At 38.3% G+C, this 19,566-nt stretch overlaps 1 protein-coding gene across 1 annotated transcript in view; it reads left to right on the top strand.

Moving 5' to 3' along the window:
* The window catches only part of EFHC1 (EF-hand domain containing 1), an 87,932-nt gene that overhangs the window by 2,579 nt on the left and 65,787 nt on the right, over window positions 1-19,566 (top strand). The window contains exons 2-3 of the mRNA XM_062187533.1: window positions 2,304-2,525; window positions 17,005-17,292. Of these exons, the coding sequence (XP_062043517.1) occupies window positions 2,304-2,525; window positions 17,005-17,292 (510 nt within the window). The remainder of the gene's footprint in view (window positions 1-2,303; window positions 2,526-17,004; window positions 17,293-19,566) is intronic.

Below are 19,566 nucleotides of genomic sequence, written 5' to 3' on the forward strand. Positions count from 1 at the left end.
AAGCAGCAAATGATGGCCCAAGTCTTTGGGCCCCTGCCACCCACATGGGAGACCCAAATGTAGTTCTGGGCTGCTGGCTTTGGCTTGGCCCAGGTCTGGCTGTTGTGGCTATTTAGGGAGTGAACAGTGAATGGAGGATCTCTTTGTCTCTTCCTTTCTCTGTCACTGTGCCTTTCAAATAAATAAATCCTTTTTTAATTTTAGAAAAAATAAATCATAAATAACAGAGGACATATTCAAATCCAATCTCTTTTCATACAATTGTACATGCTTATAATTTTAATCTGTCAATACTTTGAAATTTTTTTATTTGAAAGGCAGAGAGAGAGACAATCAGAGAGAGATCTATCTACTGGTTTACTTCCCAAATGCCTATAACCACCAGGGCAGGGCCAGGCTGAAGCCAGGAACCAGAAACTCAATCCAGGTCTCCCACATAGGTAATAGGGATTCAAGTAGCTGAGCTGTCATCTGCTGCCTCCCAGGGTGTGCATTAGCAGGAAGCTGCATTGGAAGTGGAGCCAGAACTTGAACCCAGAGATTCTGATGGAGGATGTGAGAGCATCCCAAGTGGTGTCTTAACCACTGTGCCAAATATCTTCCTATATAATTTATATGCTGCCTTTTGGGTTTGTTAAATCATAAACTAGTGGTTAAAATTCTGGTAAGGGAGCCAGCGCTGTGGCCCAGCTAGTTAAGCTGCTGCCTGCAGTGCCTAGGTGCCAGTTTGAGTCCTGGTTGCTCTGTTTCTGATCCAGCTCCCTGCTAATGCACCTGAGAAAGCAGCAGAAGATGGCCCAAGCCCCTGAGCCCCTGCACCCATGTGAGAGATCCAGAAGCTCCAGACTCCTGGCTTCTACCTGGCACAGCCCTAGCTGTTGTGGCCATTTAGGGAGTGAAAAGCAGCAGATGGAAACGTGTGCTCTCACTCTCTCGCTCATTTGCTCTCTCTCTCTCTCTCTCTCTCTCTCTCTACCTTTCAAATAAATAATTTTAAAAAAGTAAAAGATGCTGTATAGACTCAAGTATCCCATATCAGAGTGAATGGATTTGATACCCAGTTCTGCTGCTGACTCCACTTTCCTGCTAATGCAGACTCTGAGAGGCAGCAGTGATGGCTGAGATCATTGGATTCCTGCCACCTACATTGGAGATACAGATTGAATTCCAGTTCCTTGTTTCAGACCACTCCCACTCCACTCCTCCCTCGGCTATGCTATTTGTAGGTATTTGTGGAGTGAATCAGCTGATGGGAATTTGCTCTCTGTATTGTCTCTCTTTGTTTCTCTGCCTCTCAAAAATAAACATTTTCACCAGATAACTACCTTAAAAAATCTGTATTTTCTTTTTTTTAAAGATTTATTTATTTGGAAAGTCAGAGTTACACAGACAGAGAAGGAGAGGCAGAGAGAGAGAGAGAGCCATGCTGCAACGGCCAGAGCCATGCTGATCCGAAGCTAGGAATCAGGAGCTTCCTCTGGGTCTCCCACACAACTACAGGGGCCTAAGGACTTGGACCATCTTCCACTGATTTCCCAGGCCATAGCAGAGAGCTGGATCGGAAGTGGAGCAGCCAGGATTCGAACTAGTGCCCATATGGGATGCTGGCACTGCAGGCAATAGCTCCACCTGCTATACCACAATGCCAGCCCCCCCAAATCAGTATTTTCATGGCTGCGTAATAGTGCATTGATTGAGCTTTCTGTCATTTATTCACATCTTCGTGGGCTTTTCTTTGAGATTGTTTTTAACATTTTACTATAATAATGTAATGAGTAGCTTCAGGCATATAGTTCTTTCCCAAAATTTGGGTTATATCCTTAAATGATCAAGGATGGAATTACTGAGTCACAACTTAAAATATATACTTGCTATTTGGTTGCTTTCTACAAAGTTGCATGAGCATATGGTGTCCTGTAACAAGAAGGCTTTTCACAGCAGGTAAAAATAAAAGTCACAGAAGGGTTTTCTAGGTTCCACAGTTCATGACCACCAGATAAGAAGAAAAACAAGGGTTAGTGGGATGAGATACTGTTGTGTTTCTTATGTGAGTTGGTACTTAAACTGGATGTTATGGAACTTGGCTTTATGTTTTATTTTAAGCTCTGATGGTTACTTCCCTCCTTCCTGTTTTAAGCATTTTATTGTGAAATACAGAACCTTTTATTGTAGGTAAACTTTTTGATATGTCCTGTGATGTTTATAAGCAGTTGTTTAAGATGTGATATTCTAGAAAGTTAGCTGTTTCTACCTAACAGATATTTGTATAATGTTATTAATGACACTCTTCTTTTCTTCTTCAGAAAACAGCCTTCCATAGAAGCCAGACTCTGGGCTACAGGAATGGCTATGCAATTGTTCGTCGTCCAACAGTTGGGATAGGTGGCGACCGGCTCCAAGTCAATCAGCTGTCCCAGGCTGAGCTGGATGAGTTGGCCAATAAGGCACCAATTCTAACTTATGGTGAACCTAAGCAGGCCCCACCTGCAGATTTTATTCCTGCGCATGTGGCCTTTGACAAAAAGGTATCATCTTGGATTCTAGGGAATCTTTGATTTCTAGTGCCTGAGAGCCAACTGCTTGCAGTTGACAGTAAACCACAGGATACCCAGAGTGCTCTGAAGAGAAAATTGTTTAAATGTCTCAACCCTTAGTCATAGACAGCTGAACTATGACTTTGAAAGAGGCTTTCTTTAGCCATCAGGAAGCTGATTATACAAACTAATTCCCTGTAGACTCCACTGGAATATTTTCCAAATATAGTTAAAAGTTGTGTGAATTCTGAATTTTTGAGATTGTGTTGCTGTATGTGTACTTTCTCTGTATTTTTCATTTTTTAAAAGTACTGTATTCTGTATTGATGAAAAACCTTAATTTCTGTAAAATATGAAATGATTCCATCTATTGTCAGTTTTCTCTAGGCCAACTCTAAGTTTTTCTCTTTTCAGAGAATGTTTTATGTTTGATATTACATAACTAGAGAGTGGTGTAACATTTTTGTTTGTTTCTCACTTACCCTTGTGCTTTTGCAGTGTGGGTTGTCTCATTTCCATCAGTTGACATTTCTCCATCATCCCTGTTTTTCCTTATCAATGAGACTTTCTTTTCAGTGAAGTGAAGTCATCCTAGCCTGGCCATGCAGCAGAATCACTGATGAAGCTCTTAAGAACTCAGCTGTCAGCATAGCCCTCATTGGTTGTAGTTTTCAGATGGTTTTATGTCTAATGAGTCTGAGAACTACTGGCAGTTTTATAAGTTAGTATTATTAATTTCCTTCAACACTGTTCTTTTACAGTCTTAATTATCATTTTGTTATTTCTGTTAAAAATCTATACTCTTGTCATCCTTCCAGTCAAATTTTATTGAGTATGTATTGTAAGCTAAATACTGAGGAGGAGCTATGTCATTTATGTTAGTAGTCACTTAGTTTAGGTAGTTTTTTAGTCTGTCAGCCAGGATCCCTACTATATCCTTTCTCTCTGTTAACTCGTTTACAGGAACATGCTCACATATCTACTCATAGACTAATTGAAACATCCACAAAACAGTCTAAATGGTATAATCAAGTATATATTTTTCTCTTATTCATTTATAGCTCTAAAAGACACTAAAAATTATGGTAGAAGAGAAAGGGGCAAAAATACAAGTGATAAGTAGACCATGTATTTAATAACTTACCAAGATATAAATCCTGGTATATTCAATTTTTACTGAAAGTGATCAAATTACTTATATCTCAAGAAAATATTAATACAATTCAGAGAGGGATAAAATTGTGCCTGAGTAGGAAATAGGCTCCTTGTTTTCTTTTTCTATGTTATTTTATATTGATTATCATTACTTAATTTACATTTAATATTGTTCACAATTAATTTCTTTAAAGACAGTATACATGAAGAATATTATTTACATTTCAATTAAGTTTACTCGGAACTTCACAATTTCTAGATAAATAATCCATGGCCTAAATAATGAGGTAGAGAGTAGTTTAATGCATAGTTTTAAAACTAAGTTTGTTGGTTTTTTTGTTTCTTTGCATTTTTTCTTTGCCATTTTGTCTAATTAAATCAGAATACAATTTTTTAAAGAAATACCTGGAAGTTTACTTAATAGCTAACATATATGTCCATATTGTGGATATTCTTAGGAACTTTTTCTTAAAGTCAGAAAATAACTTCATTTCTTCTTAGGTGATTAAAATAGACGACATCTGCTGTGAGTGAGTGCCCTCTTCTTTTCTCCTTGATCCCATATAATTTTCTCTATAATTACTATTTTCTACTCTCTGTTCCTGATGTTATTCTTATATTTTTTTCATCCTTTTACTTTCTGTTTCAAATACTAGTGACCACTTTTCTAGCTGGGGTAATATTTTGTCTTTACCCTCTTTCTACCTTTTACCTTCTTTAAGCAAGAGAAATTTATTCCTTACTTGACTGTCAGTTTACTTACAATCTGATTTTTTCCTACCTTCAAGTCCTAAGTGACATTTTTTTTTCTTGGTAGCCAAATCTAGATAGAGAGGTTTGCTTCACCAATATTCTTTTTGACCTGTTTGCAAAATCTTACACTGTTGACTCTCCCTTTCTTCTTTTCTTAGTTTAAAGGTTCGTTTATTTATTTGAAGGAGTGGCAGAGAGAGAGAGAAAGAGAGAGAAAGAAATCTTCCATTTACTGGTCACTCCTCAAATGGCCACAATGGCTGAAGCCAGGAACCAGGAACTCCATCAGGGTCTCCTTTGTGAGTGGCAGGGCCATCTTCCTCTGCTTTCCCAGGTGTATTACCAGGGACTTAGGTCAGAAATAGAGCAGCTCGGGCACTGCTCTGTGGGGCACTACTGTATGGGATGCCAGCATTACAAGTGGCAGTTACTTATTTTCTCTACAAAATCTGAACATTTTAAAATGAATATAAAGCAAGAACTGACTTGTACATAATTTAGTCCTTTCTTTAGGATTAATTTATTTGAAACCCAAGGGGAAAGAGAATGAGAGAGAAATCTTTATCCATTGGTTTACTCCCCAAATGGCCACAATAGCAGGGGCTAGGCTGGGCTAACACCAGAAACCAGGAACTCTACCCACGTCTCCTCCTGGGTGGCAGGAAGTCAAGTACTTGAGCTGCCTTCTATTGCTTCTCAGATACATTAGTAGGGAGCTGGATTGTGACCTGAGTAGCCAGGACTTGAACCAGAACTCTGATATTGCATGTGGATGTCCCAAATAATGTCTTAAACTTCTGTGCCGTGATGACCACCCCTTTTAGTCTTTGTTTTAAAAGGAAGTTTTGTATTTTACAGAATGACCATGTGGTCACAATTTACTTATATCAATACAAAAAGACTTGGATTCATTTGTATTGATCATATGGCATAGTTTAAAAATTTTTCTTTTTAAATTAACTATCATTTGGATTAAAAAAATATATAAAAATCTTGGTTATTTGAGCCTTTCAAATAAATATATCCTCCCCACCTCTCATTCTACAGAGAAGATCCTATTGCCATGGGCATTTTCATCCTCTCAAATTTCAGAAAACAGTTCAGGAATATGTCTGTAGCCCTGGACTGAATCTTTGGGCCTCTGTCTATACTCACTCCTTTGATGAGGTCTCAGATTCCTGGCTTGAGATACCTTCTTTATGATAGTGAGCTGTCCTCTGAGCACATGCATATATAATTGCGTATTTGTCACGTCCGCTTGAATGTATAGTAGAAAGCTCAAAATAAACATATCTAAAACTGCACTCCTAATTTTTTGTCCTCATCTCCCAAATAGGCTCCTTTGTAGTCTCCCCTTATTAGTTTAATCTTCTAGTTTCTTGGGTCCATGATGTTTGAGTCAAACTTGACTGTTCTCTAATACTTTTTTATTTTCTTTTTTCAATTTTTATGCATTTTCAATAATTTTGTTTAAGGAATACAACTTTATGCATTAATAGATACAAATTTGAGAACATGGTGATTCTTCCCCTCTTCCTCCCTCTGTCCCACTCATATTCCCACCTTTTCTTCTTCTTCCCTCTTCCTTTCCCATTCTTATTTTTTACCAAGATCAATTTTCAGTTAATTTTATACACATAAGATTAACCCTACACTAAATAGAGATAGTTCTGTGAATAATATAAAAAAAGAGAGAAAAAGAACAAACAAGAAAAACATTGCTCATTGACAGTCAAGGCAAGGGCTGCTCAAAATCATCTCATCTCAAAGTGTCGGTTTAGCTCCTATAGATTACATTTTAAGTATTCTATTAGTTCACAGATCAGAAGGACCATATGGTTTTTGTCTTTTTGTGACTGGCTTATTTCAATTAATATAATGGTTTCCAGTTACATCCATTTTATTACAAATGACAGGATTTCTTTTTTTTTACCACAATGTAGTTCCATAGTGTATATATACCATAATTTCTTTATCCACTCTTCAGTTGATGGACATTTAGGTTGCTTCCATTCTTAACTATTGTAAATTGAGCTGAAATTAACATGGGGTACAGATCACTCTTTCATATGCTGATTTCATTTCCTTTGGATAAATTCCCAGGGGTGAGCTGGCTGGGTCATACAGTAGGTCTATATCCAGATATCTGAGATATCTCCATACTGTCTTCCACAGTAGCTGTACCAATTTACATTCCCAACAACATACTCACCAGCATTTGTTGTTTGTTGATTTCTGTATTAAAGCCATTCTAACAGAGGGGAGGTAAAACTTCATTGTGGTTTTGATTTGCATTTCCCTGATGGCTAGTGATCCTGAGCACATTTTTGTTTCTATTAGCCATTTGAATTTCCTCTCTTGAGAAAAGTCTGTTCAGGTCCTTTGCCCATTTCTTGACTAGATTGTTTGTTTTATAGTTGTTGAATTCCTTGAGCTCTTTATAGATTCTAAACGTTAGTCCTTTATCAGTTACATAGTTTGCAAATATTTTTTCCCAAATTCTTGGTTGCCTCTTCACTTTGCCGAGTGTTTCTTTTGCAGTGCAGAGCTTCTCAGTTTGATGTAATCCCACTTGTTAATTTTGGCTTTGATTGCCTGTACCTCTGGGATCTTTTCCAACAAGTATTTCCCTTTTAGGGTTTCCCCCAATGTTCCCTAGTAATTTGATTGTATCACATCATAGATTTATATGTCTTTGATCTGTTTTTGAGTGGATTTTTGTGTAAGGTGTAAAGAAGAGGTCTTGTTTCGAACTTCTGCATGCAGAGATCCAGTTTTCCCAGCACCATTTGTTGAGGAGACTGTCTTGGCTCCAGGGGTTGATTTTTGCTCCTTTTTCAAAGATAAGTTAGTTGTACATGCTCGGATTAATTTCTGGAGTTTTTATTCTGCTCCATTGGTCTACATGTTTGTTTTTGTGCCAGTACCAGGCTGTTTTCATTGTAACTGCCCTGTAATATGTCTTGAGGTCTGGTAGGTATTGTGATGCCTCCAGGGCTGTTTTTATTGTTTAAGATTGCTTTACCTATTTGGGGTCTCTTGTGTTTCCATATGAATCTTAGCATCATTTTTATAGATCTAAAAAAAGAATGTTATTGATATTTTGATTGGGACTGCATTGAATCTATAAATTGCTTTCAGTAGTATGGACATTTTGATGATGTTGATTCTTCCAATCCATGAATATGGAAGATTTCTCCAGATTTTTGTCTTCTTCTATTTCATTCTTTAATGTTTTGTGATTTTTCATCATAGAGCCCTTTAACATTCTTGGTTATATTTATTCCAAGGTATTTAAATTTTTTGTAGCTAAATTTTTTGTGAATTGGATTGATCTTAGAAGGTCTTTCTCAGCTATGGCATTGTCTGTGTATACAAAGGTTATTCATTTCTGTGTGTGAGGTTTTTTTTATATCCTGCCACTTTACCGAAGTCTTTTATGAGTTCCAATAGTCTGTTCATGGAGTCTTTGGGTTCCTATATATAGAATCATGTCATCAGCAAATATGGATAGTTTGACTTCCTCCTTCCCTATTTGTATCCCTTTGGTTTCTTTTTCTTGCCTGATGGCTCTGGGTAAAACTTCCAGGACTATATTGAATAAAAATGGTGAGAGCGGGTATCCTTGTCTGGTTCTGGATCTTAATGGGAATACCTCCATTTTTTCCTCATTCAGTAGGATACTGGCTGTGGGTTTGTTATAAATTACTTTGACTGTGTTGAGGAATGTTCCTTTAATATCCAACTTACTTAAGGTTTTCATTAGGAAAGGATGTTGTGTTTCATCAAATGTTTTCTCTGTATTGAGATAATCATATGGTTTTTGGTCTTCAGTTTGTTAATGTGGTATATCATAGTCATTGATTTTCAGATGTTGAACCATCCCTTCATACCTGGTCAAATCCACTTGGTCCAGATGAAAGATCATCCTGATGTGTTGTTTGATTCAATTGACTATTATTTTGTTGAGGATTTTTGCATCTATGTTCATCTGGGAAATTGGTCTGGAGTTCTCTTCCTCTGTTGCATCTTTATCTGCTAATGAATCAAGGTGGTACAGGCTTCATAGAAGGAGTCTTGGAGGATTCCCTCCCTTTCAATTGTTTTGAATAGCTTGAGAAGAATTGGAATTAGTTCTTTAAATGTCTGATAGAATTTAGCAGTGAAGCTATCAGGACCAGGACTTTTCTTTGCTGGAAGGGTCTTCATTACTGATTCAATCTCCATTTTGGTTATTTGTCTGCTTAGGTTTCTTATGTCTTTATGACTCAGATTAGGTAGGTTGTATGTGTTCAGGAATCTATCCATTTCTTCTAGGTTTCTCAATTTGTTGGCATACAGCTCTTTGTAGTAATTCCTGATGATTATTTTTATTTCTGTGATATCTGTTGTTATATTTCCCTTTTCACCTCTGATTTTATTGATTTGTATCTTTCCCCTCTTTTTTATCTATTTATTTTTGATTAGTTGGGCCAGTGGTGTGTCAATTTTGTTTATTTTTTTAAAAAAACAGCACTTCATTTCATTGATATTCTGTATTTTTTTCAATTTTATTTATTTCTTCCTTAATTTTAATTATTTCTTTCCTCCTACTAATTTGAGGTTTGTTTTATTTTTTTCCCTAGGCTTTTGAGATGCATTGACAGCTCTTTTATTTGCTGACTTTCCAGTTTCTTGATGTAGGCACAACTTACTAAACACTTTCCTCTTACTACTGCTTTTGCTGTATCTCATAAGTCTTGATATGTTGTATTGTCATCTTCATTAGTTTCCAAATTTTTTTTATTTCTCTTTTGATTTCTTCTATGACCCATTGTTCATTTAGGAGCATGTTGTTTGGTCTTCGTGTGTATACATATGTTCTTGAGATTCTTGAGTTGCTGGTTTCAAGCTTCAATCCATTGTGGTAAGACCAGGTGCATGGTATGATTTTGATTTTTTTTAATTTGCTGAGACTTACTTTATGGCAAGTTGCTCTATCCTAGAGAAAGTGCTGAGAAGAATGTATATTGTGCAATTGTAGGGTGGAAAGTTCTGTAGATATCTGTTAGATCCATTTGATCTATAGTGTTGATTAACTCCATTGTTTCCTCACTAATTTTCTGTCTCACTGATCTATCGATTGCTGATAATGGAGTATTTAAGTCCCCCATTACTATTGTATTGGAGTATATGTCTCCCTTTAGCTACATTAGCATTACTTTTAAACAGCCAGGCACCATGTAATTTGATAAAGATATGTTTATTATAGTCACATCTTGTTGAAGAGACTATATTGATTACTTAATCATTACATAGTACCCTTCTTTGTTCTCTTTTAACAGGTTTTGTGTTAAAGTCTATTTTGTCTGATTTTAGGATGGCTATACCTGCTCTTTTTTCCTTTCTATTAGCATGGATTATTTTTTTCCACGCTTTCACTTTCAGTTCATGTGTATCTTTGTTGGTGAGTTGTGTTTCTTGTAGACAGCAAATAGATGGGTCTTGCTTTTTAATCCATTAGGCCAGTCTGCATCTTTTACCTGGAGAGTTGAGGCTATTTTTACTCAAGGTAGCTATTGATAAGTAACTACCTGCCTCTGCCATTTTTCCATGAATATTCCTCTCATTTACTTTGGATTTCTTTTGTACTTTTACTGGGGGATTTTCTGTATTTGTGTTCTTTCATAATGATGGCTTTCTTTCTGTGTTTCTGTATGTAGCACATCCTTTAGCACCTTTTGTAAGGCTAGGTAAGTGGTGCCAAATTCTTTCAATTTCTGTTTGTTGTGGAAGGTCTTTATTTCACTTTCATTCATAAATGAGAGCTTTGCAGGGTACAGTATTCTGGGTTGACAGTTTTTTTCTCTTAAGATTTGGATTATATCTTGCCATTGTCTTCTAGCCTGTAGGGTTTCTGATGAGAAGTCAACTATGAGTCTACTTGGAGATCCTCCAAAAGTAATCTGACCTTTCTCTCATGCACATTTTAGAATTTTTCTTTATGTATTACTGTGGAAAGTTTGACTACAATAAGTCATGGTGAAGATCTTTTCTGGTCATGTCTATTAGGAGTTCTATGTGCTTCCTGTACTTGGACATTCATTTCTTTCTCCAAATTAGGGAAGTTTTCTGTAATTATTTCACTAAATAGGCCTTCTAGTTCCTTCTCTCTTTCCATACCTTTAGGCACTCCTATGACCCATATGTTAGTTTGTTTGATGGCTTCCTGTGTGTCTCCAACACTATTTTTAAATTTTCTAATTTCTTCTTCTTTTTCTTTCTTTCTTTTTTTTTTGTCTGACTATAAAATTTCCAGAGATTTGTATTCTAGCTCAGATAGTCTTTCTTCTGCCTCACCAACTCTGTTGTTAAAGCTTTCTACTGCAATTTTTAGTTGATCAAATTCTTCACTTCTAATATATCATTTTAGCTTCTCTTTAAATCTCAGTTTCATGGGAAAAAATTTAATTCATATCATATATGGTTTTCTTTAGTTCATGAATTTGCTTCTGACTGCTTTTGAGCAATCCTATGATTATTTGTTGAATTCCATTTCTGGCATTTCCTCGGTCTGTTCATCTTCACATTCTAATATTGAAATGTTTTTGTGTTCCTTTGGGGGGGGGGCATACTGTCTTCCTTTTTCTTGTTTCTTGAATTTCTGCATTTGTATAATATTTTTTTTCCTCTGATGGCTTTTATCTTTGAACTATTCCTCTGTGGTTTAGTGGAATGTTTGCGCTTTCAGTGAATACCAAGAGGTGTGTGGTGGGTGTGGCCAGGGAGCTTTGGTCATTGCTCCAGGATGGGGCGGTTATCTATGGTAACATCCAAGTTGGGTTTGGTAGCTCTCCTCTGGTTAACTGGGTGGAGAGGAATGGTGAACTCTGTTGGTACAACCACCCCTTCTCCTCCCTGCTGAGGAATGCCCAGGTGTTAGCCTCCAGTGTGTTCAACACTCATCCTCACCACCATACGAACCACACTTATGATCTGCACAGTCCTTCCTGTGAGCATGGTTGCCTCGGCTATGAGCTGCTCTAGGCAACCAAGGAGCTCTGAGAGTGTGCAGCTGCACTCTGTGATAGCCCAGAACCCAGCTACACCCTGCTTCCTCTGATGCATTCACAGTGTTTTCTCAGTTCTCTGCACCCAGGACTTTCAGGGTCAAGGAGTGCAAGTGGGGCCACTCTACCCTGCTTTCCTGTCCTGCCCACATGGAGAGTGAGGTGTTCCCAGAGCCACTGTCTGTGTGTGTTCCCACCCGCTGGATTGAGTCTGGTCCTTCCACCATATTCAAAGTCCGTGGGGGAACATGGGTTTTTCTCTCTGGTAAGATCTCTGGATCACAGGCACACACAAAACCCACCAACTGCAGCTCTGTACATTTCACAATTATGCTTGGCATGTAGGAGAGTCCCACAGGCTGCACTTCCCTTACATAGGGATGGCTCCCAATCCCAACCCATTGCTGAGTGCGTGCAGCTGGTGTAGTGGAGACCCTCCCTGTCAGTTGCTCTTAAACTGTTGTGTTTGCTCCTGCTGACTGGGTGGAGGGTGACCCTGATAGTTTCTGGGTGTGCACACAAGAGCTGGAGCAGATGCTACTGGCTTATGTCCAAAAATGGTGCCAGCCCTCCCCTACTGGCTGCAGGTCACTATTGTAGGCAGGAGAAGGGGAAAGAGGGAGATGTGCTGCTTTTCTCCCACCCCAGGGTGAGCAGTTGCCCTTCTGCACTGAGGGATCTAGGCTGGACTCAAAAAATGGTGCAGTTCACTACACTTTCCCTCCAGCTATATCAGCAGTGGTGCGGGCCTTCGCAGTCTGATCTCAGGTTTGCCAGGGTGGGCACTTTGCTCTAGTTCCAAGCTGCTGGCTCCTTTGTTGTTTCGTTGCTCCTTGCTGCATCTGCACCTTCCACACAGGTCCGGGCTATTTCCACTGCTTTCACAAGAGCTCCCATTGCAGTTTCTCCTGCAGCTTTACCCTGAGACTGTACTTTCTCCACATTTTAAAACATTAATTTCACTTAGCCTAAATCAGACTGCCCTGCTGCTATTCTGCCATCTTGGAACCCCCCTAATGCCTTTTTCTTAAAACCCAATCCTGCATCTATTATCTCCTGCAATATCAATTTGTGCTATTACTTAAATTCAGTAAGTCTAAAATCAAGCTCACTATTTAAGTCACCAATTATCTTTTTTGTGGAGGTGAGCAAAATGAAAGTTTTATTGAGACAGAGAGGGGTACCGAAGTGAGATGTCTGTCAAGATCTGGGTATTAGGAACTTATATAAGTAGTCCATATCAACTGATCAATTCTTCTATATAGTTTCTATATGCTAGGGGTCTGCTTCTTTTTTTCTTTGTCTTTTGCATAGAAGTCATAGTTTCTGACCAGTTGACAAATGTTACCATATCAACCACTCGTGAAATGTGACAATTGAGGGATATTGTTGACCTGACCAGTTAAGGTAGGTTATACCTACCTGATCAGTTGCTAAGCACTAAAGACATACTGCTTCATGTGTTCTGGTATGCTGCCAAAGCCTAGTTTCTAATATGGTTACCTTTGGGTATGGGACCCATTGTGTTCCCTATCAATCTTTTCATTTTCTTTGGATACTGTCTTTTGTCTAATCAGCTAATGACAGGTTTCATACAAACACTTGTTCCCTCATACCCACAGGAGACTCTCCTAACTGCCTATTAACACTTGTAATGCCTCATATCCCTGCCCCCCAACTCAGAAAAAATAGGCCCTACCTGCCATTAGGGGATTTGGGGGTGATGACTGCTCTGGCTACTTCCTGCTGATAAGGGCATAGATCTGGATTGGGAGTGGAGCATTTTTCTGAGGGTCAGTCTAAGGGTCCCAGGTAGAAAGACAATTCTATTCAGGCCTCCATCTCAACACCATCTGTAGCTTGGCAGCCTCTGAACAAGCAGAGACAAATTTTACAAGAGGGTTAAATATACAGATGCTAATGGCCAGGACTTTCAGAAGTGACACATTACAGAAGTTTGAGGAAGGCAAGTAAGACAAAGTGAAGCAATAACCAAAGTAATAAAAATAAAAAGAATTCCTACCATTTTAGGTACACAGTGTTTAGCAATTATTAGGCAACCATGCATAAGAACCTCTTCCTCTGCAACCTCTGGGCTTTATTTAATTTTGTTGAGGATTGACACCAGGGGCTTCATGTTGATTTTTATTTTCTCCTTGCAATCAAAATCCTTATTTTGAACACAATGCTGATCAACATCTTGTGGCTAACTTTTATTTGTCCCTGTTTCCAGGTCAAATTTGACCTGGTTGTTGGTCCAGTCCCACATAGGGAGAGAAGTACTGAATGACCAGGAGTCTGTCAAAAACTCTTAAGCCACATTTAAGCAACAAAAATGTTTTAAAAAAAGTGGTCTCTAGGCAACTGTACTCAGTATCCTCGTATCCATTGTTAAACTTAAATTTATCTGTTTTGTAAGCATAAGTTATCCTCTTCTAGTGCCAGGCCAGCACTAGAATAGGATTAACTTCTTATTCCATTTCTTTTTTTATTTTTTTAAAGATTTATTTATTTATTTGAGAGGAGAGGCAGAGAGAGAGAGAGAGAGAGAGAGAGAGGTCTTCCATCCAATGGTTCACTCCCCAATTGGCCGCAATGATGGGAGCTGCGCCAATCCAAAGCCAGGAGCCAGGAGCTTCTTCCAGGTCTCCCACACAAGTACAGGGGCCCAAGGACTTGGGCCATCTTGTACTGCTTTCCCAGGCCATAGCAGAGAGCTGGATCAGAAAAAGAGCAACCGGGACTAGAACCTGCGCCCACATGGGATGCCGGTGCTTCAGGCCAGGGCATTAACCCGCTGCGCCACAGCTCCGGCCCCTTCTTATTTCATTTCTATGGCATAACTACTGTTTACTCAGGACCGTGTTTCCCTCAATATCTCATGTGACTTCCATCTTCCCATTTCCTCACTATCAGTATAGTCAGTCTGCTGACTTCCCCTTTCTATTCTGCTTTTCCATTACTTGTAATTTATTGCTGAAAACCTGTACTATTCAAGGGGCTTTCAACCTGATTGCAGTGCCTAGTACTCCTTCCCCAACCACAGTGTACATAATACAGCTGGGTATCCTTCCTCTGCTTCTATAGTTACCAATGCCTAGAATTCCTTTTTGTCCTCACTGCTCATCTGAAATTTCCCCGTTATTCAAGTCTATTACATATGACAGGTATAGAGAATCTTTTTTCTGCCAAGGGCAATTTGGATGTTTATAACATTTGTGGGTCATAAAAAATTTTCAACTTAAAAATTATCGTGCCATAGATTCATTGATGTTTGAGTGCTACTTGCAGTTGCCTTGGTATGGCCAGGCCAAATGACTTCATGAGCCTTGTACGGCATACAGGCCAGATATTCCTCACCCCTGTAATATTTCTTAGGACACACTTTCTTTTTCTGAACCAGGGACAACTCTAGCCCTAACCCCTTGTGTGACTTCAGGCATGTCACTTTACGTGGGTTTCAATTTCCTCTTTGTGTGGTTGGACTAGCTGATCTTATTTATAAATATATATGAATTACTGTCATCATATCTCTATTAGCAACAGTGCTTATGTATAGAATTTTTTCATTTTCCATCCGTTCATCAGGCCACATTTGAGTCTGTAAAGATCAGCTTGATTTGTTCCTCTTATTCTAGGCTTGAGTAAGCTCTCTGCCTACCTTGAACATCTTTCTAATATCTTCTTGCCCTGAAATGGAAACAGAAAAACAGAAATTTATAAATTAATCCCAAAGCATGTTAATATATACGTTCTATAATGTTTTATGTTTTTAAAAAGGTACAATAGATGTGTCTTTTTGATGTCGATGCTGATACTCCTTAGAGGACTGTTTGCTTTGTACAATCTGAAGTGTCTTCAAATAGTTCACAAAAAAATGAAATTCATGATTAAACTATGAATGGATTTCAAAATTCTTTTGTACCCCAAAGTTATCTTTTTTTAAAGATTTATTTATTTGTTTGAAAGTCTGAGTTACACAGCAAGAGAAGGAGAACAAGAGAGAGAGAAAGAGAGAGAGGTCTTCCATCTGCTGATTCACTCCCCAGTTGGCTGCAATAGCTGGAGCTTCACTGATCTGAAGCCAGGAGCCAGGAGCTTCTTCCAGGTCTCCCACATGGGTGCAGGAGCCCAAGGACTTGGGCCATCTTCCACTGCTTTCCCAGGCCATAGCAGAGAGCTGGATCGGCAGTGGAAGCAGCCGGGAGTGGAACCAGCGCCCATATGGGATGCCAGCACTTCAGGTAGCAGCTTTACCCACTATGCCACAATGCCGGCCCCCAAAAATTATCTTTTAATAACTTATTCTGTGAACCTTTTGGCATGCCCTTATATATATATATATATATGTTTCTGGGTGCAGTGAGAGTATTTATATACTCTCCAAAGATTCTATGGTAGACTAATGACTTTAAGGTCTGTAAGAATGAATGTGTCAGTCATATGAATTTACAAGGACTCCACTCCTAGTAATGGAATGGAGGTGAGCCCTCATCTTCATCTTGAAACCAAAGATCATAGTCTTGTTAAAATGAATCACTCCTTCCAGAAGTTTGGAAGGACTTTTAACATGGAAATGAAGCTAGAAGTATTAGGGTTTTTAGGCTGTCTCTGCAGGAAACATGCACAGTAAGTAGTCTATACCTTATATTTAGAGCAGATATCAGCAAACCTTTTCTGTAAAGGTCCAGATGGTAAATACTTTGGATACTGTAGCAGTTTTAGTCTACTCTGGCGCTTTAACAAAGTACCACCACAAACTGGTTGGCTTAAACAGTAGAAATCCATTTTCTCATAGTTCCAGAAGCCAGAATTCCAAGGTCATGTTCCAGCCAATTTGATTTCTGTTAAGGTCTCTCTTTGCTCACAGCTACCTTCTTGCTATGTCTTCACATGGTCTTTCCTCAGAACATGCATAGGAGGTGAAAGAAGTGAATCTCTATCTCTCTCTTTCTCCCACTTCCCTTTTGAGGCCATCAGTCCTGTTGTGTTAGGGTCCCAACCTTAAAATCTTATTTCACATTATTAACTCCAAAAGACCATCTTTCCAAGTACATTCTCTACAGAATTAGGACTTCAACATACAAATCTTTGGGTGGATATAATCCAGTCCAATATATCAGCCTATGTATCTCGATCACAACTGCTCAACTCTGCTCTTGCAATGGAAGAGCAGTCATTAAGTAAACAAGTGTTAAATACTTACGTAATTACTTTATTTGTGGGTATTGAAAATTCAATTTTATATCATTTTTATGTGTTGTGAAATATTCTTTAAATTTTTTTCAACCATTTAAGTATGTAATAAAAATCTTTGTGGTTCATATGAAAAAAATGGTGTAAGAGTAGATTTGTCTCATGGACCATAGTTTTCCATCTTTTGATTTAGAGGATAAGAAATGAATAGACAAACCTCTTTGAGTGGTTCTCTTTTCAGGAAGGCGTTAGATGTTTTTTGAGATGACAATGACAAACTAATACTACAACATTTCTCTTTCTGTTGAGCTTTATAGGTGCTGAAATTTGATGCCTATTTTCAAGAAGATGTTCCTATATCAACTGAGGAACAATATAGAATCCGTCAAGTGAACATTTACTACTACCTAGAGGATGACAGCATGTCTGTCATTGAGCCTGTGGTGGAAAACTCTGGAATCCCTCAAGGCAAGTTAATCAGACGTCAACGGCTGGCCAAGAATGATGTGGGAGATCATTACCACTGGAAAGACCTAAACAGAGGAATAAACATCACAATTTATGGCAAAACTTTCCGTATTGTGGACTGTGACCGATTCACACAGGTAGAGTTACATATTTTTTATTTTTGTTTTTATTTTTTTTTTAAGATTTATTTTTATTTACTTGAAATACAGAGTTATAGACAGGGAGAGACAGAGAGAAAGGTCTTCCATCCACTGGTTGGTTCACTCCCCAAATGGCTGTAATGGCTGGAACTGTGCAAATCCAAAGCCAGGAGCCAGGTGCTTCTTCTGGGTCTCCCATGCAGGTGCAGGGGTCCAAGGACTTGGACCATCTGCTGCTGCTTTCCCAGGCCATAGCAAAGAGCTGGATTGGAAGTGGAGCAGCCAGGACTCAAACTGGCGCCCATGTGGGATGCTGGCACTGCAGGCTGAGACTTTAACCCTCTATGCCACAGCGCCAGTCCCAAGTTACATATTTTTGAAAGTTGTTGGTTCTGAGGCATCATTCTTATTTATGGAAAGATTCATTTATTAGGGAAAGAGGAGGACACAGATAATATGTTTTATGAGTTATTAGATTTGTGAAGCATATATATGTGTGTGTATGCTTATATACACTGATACTTTGTAGTAATATTAATGTTTTCAGAATGATATTAATGCATAAACACTTATCTTTGGTAAAGAAACCAATTTACTTGGCAGTTTAAATAGAGAGTAGGATAGTACCCCTGAGGAATGGAAATATGGAAGAAGCATTAAATACTTCATATAAAGTTGATGTTTACAAAAATTATACCATCCTTCCTGGCAGTAATGATCCTAAATTTTTTTTGTGCCATTTATACTTTTTGTAAGACATATTTACTAAATTATAGGAAAATTTACTGTCTAAAAGAATCCAAATGTTTTAATTGGAAAAAAACCCACTTCTTTATATTGAGAAAAGTCCTTCATTTTCTCAATTTCATAGCTTTTGAGTTTTTGTAATTTAATTTTTAAAAGATTTATCAAGAGACAAAGATAGAGACAGACACACACATACACAGAGAGACAGAAAATGCTTCCACCTGCTTGTTCACTCCCCAGAGGCCTATAATGGCTAGGACTGAGTAGGGCCAGAGAGCCAACAGGAGCTGAGAACCCAATCTGGGTCTCCAATATGGGTGGAAGGAACCCAATCACATAAACTGTTACCTTCTGCCTCTCAGGGTCCACATTGGCTGGAAGCTGATGCTGGCAGCTAGAGGGAACCCTAACTGGTATCTTAACTGCTAGGAAAAACACCCACCCCAAATTTGAGCCTTTTGTTTTTAATATAGAGACAACTTGAAGTTACAAACATAGAGGATATGGTGACTTTCTTTTAGTATAGAGTATAGTATTAGGAAGTTAATTCCAAGTTTGTCTTAGTTAAATATATTTCTTGTTGCAAAGATGTATTTTCTGAACTATTTTATATCTTTTATTCCATGCTACCTAGTGCCAAGTGTGATTAAATTTTACCATGCCCTGAGCATCTATGAATTAATGCTTGTTTTTGTTTTTGCTTTTTTTTTTTTTTTACATTTAGTAGTTTACTTGACAAATGTTTATTGACTCCTGCTATGTGCCAGAGACTGTTTCAGGTGCCATATATGAATATTTGCCCTTATGGAGGTTATATTCCAGTTGAATGAGAAAAGCAATAAGTAAAAAATAAATAAATAAATATATGACAGATGATGGTAAGAGCAATGGAGGAAACAGTCTCAGTAAGGAAGATCGGGGACACTATTTACAAGGCTCATCATCAGAGCCTCACTGATGAGGTGACAGGTGAACAGATAAATGAAGGAAGTGAAGAAAATGTCATAGAGTCAGTGCCATTCCAAAATAACAAAGGAAAACAGTAAACAAAGTAGAGGTGCTAGACCATCTTTGAGATATTATCCCCTTCAAATACTTATACATATACATACATATTGATGTATATATAACTTATTTGAGAGGCAGAGAGTCAGAGAGGAGTCCTATTCACTGGATTACTCCCTAGATGCTTGCTATGGCTGGCTCTAGGTTGGGTTGAAGCTAGGAGCTGAGTACTCATTCCAGATCTCCCACGTGGGTGACAAGAGCCCAATGACTTGATCCATGACTACTACCTCCCAGAGTTTGCTAGCAGAAAGCTGGAGTCAAAAGCCAGAGCTTGGAAATCAAACCTAGATACCCCAATGTGGGACGAAAGTACTTTAACTAGCAACCTTAACCACTAAGCTAAATGCCTGCCCCTCAAGCATATTTTGATCTCTTGCTTTTTTAAGTTTCTGAGATCCTATTTATCAAAGGCAATTTTAGAATTTTTATACAAACAGTAAGAAATTATACAGTTTT

Source organism: Lepus europaeus, chromosome 3 (assembly GCF_033115175.1).
Source record: "Lepus europaeus isolate LE1 chromosome 3, mLepTim1.pri, whole genome shotgun sequence".
In the NCBI taxonomy this organism is placed as follows: domain Eukaryota; kingdom Metazoa; phylum Chordata; class Mammalia; order Lagomorpha; family Leporidae; genus Lepus; species Lepus europaeus.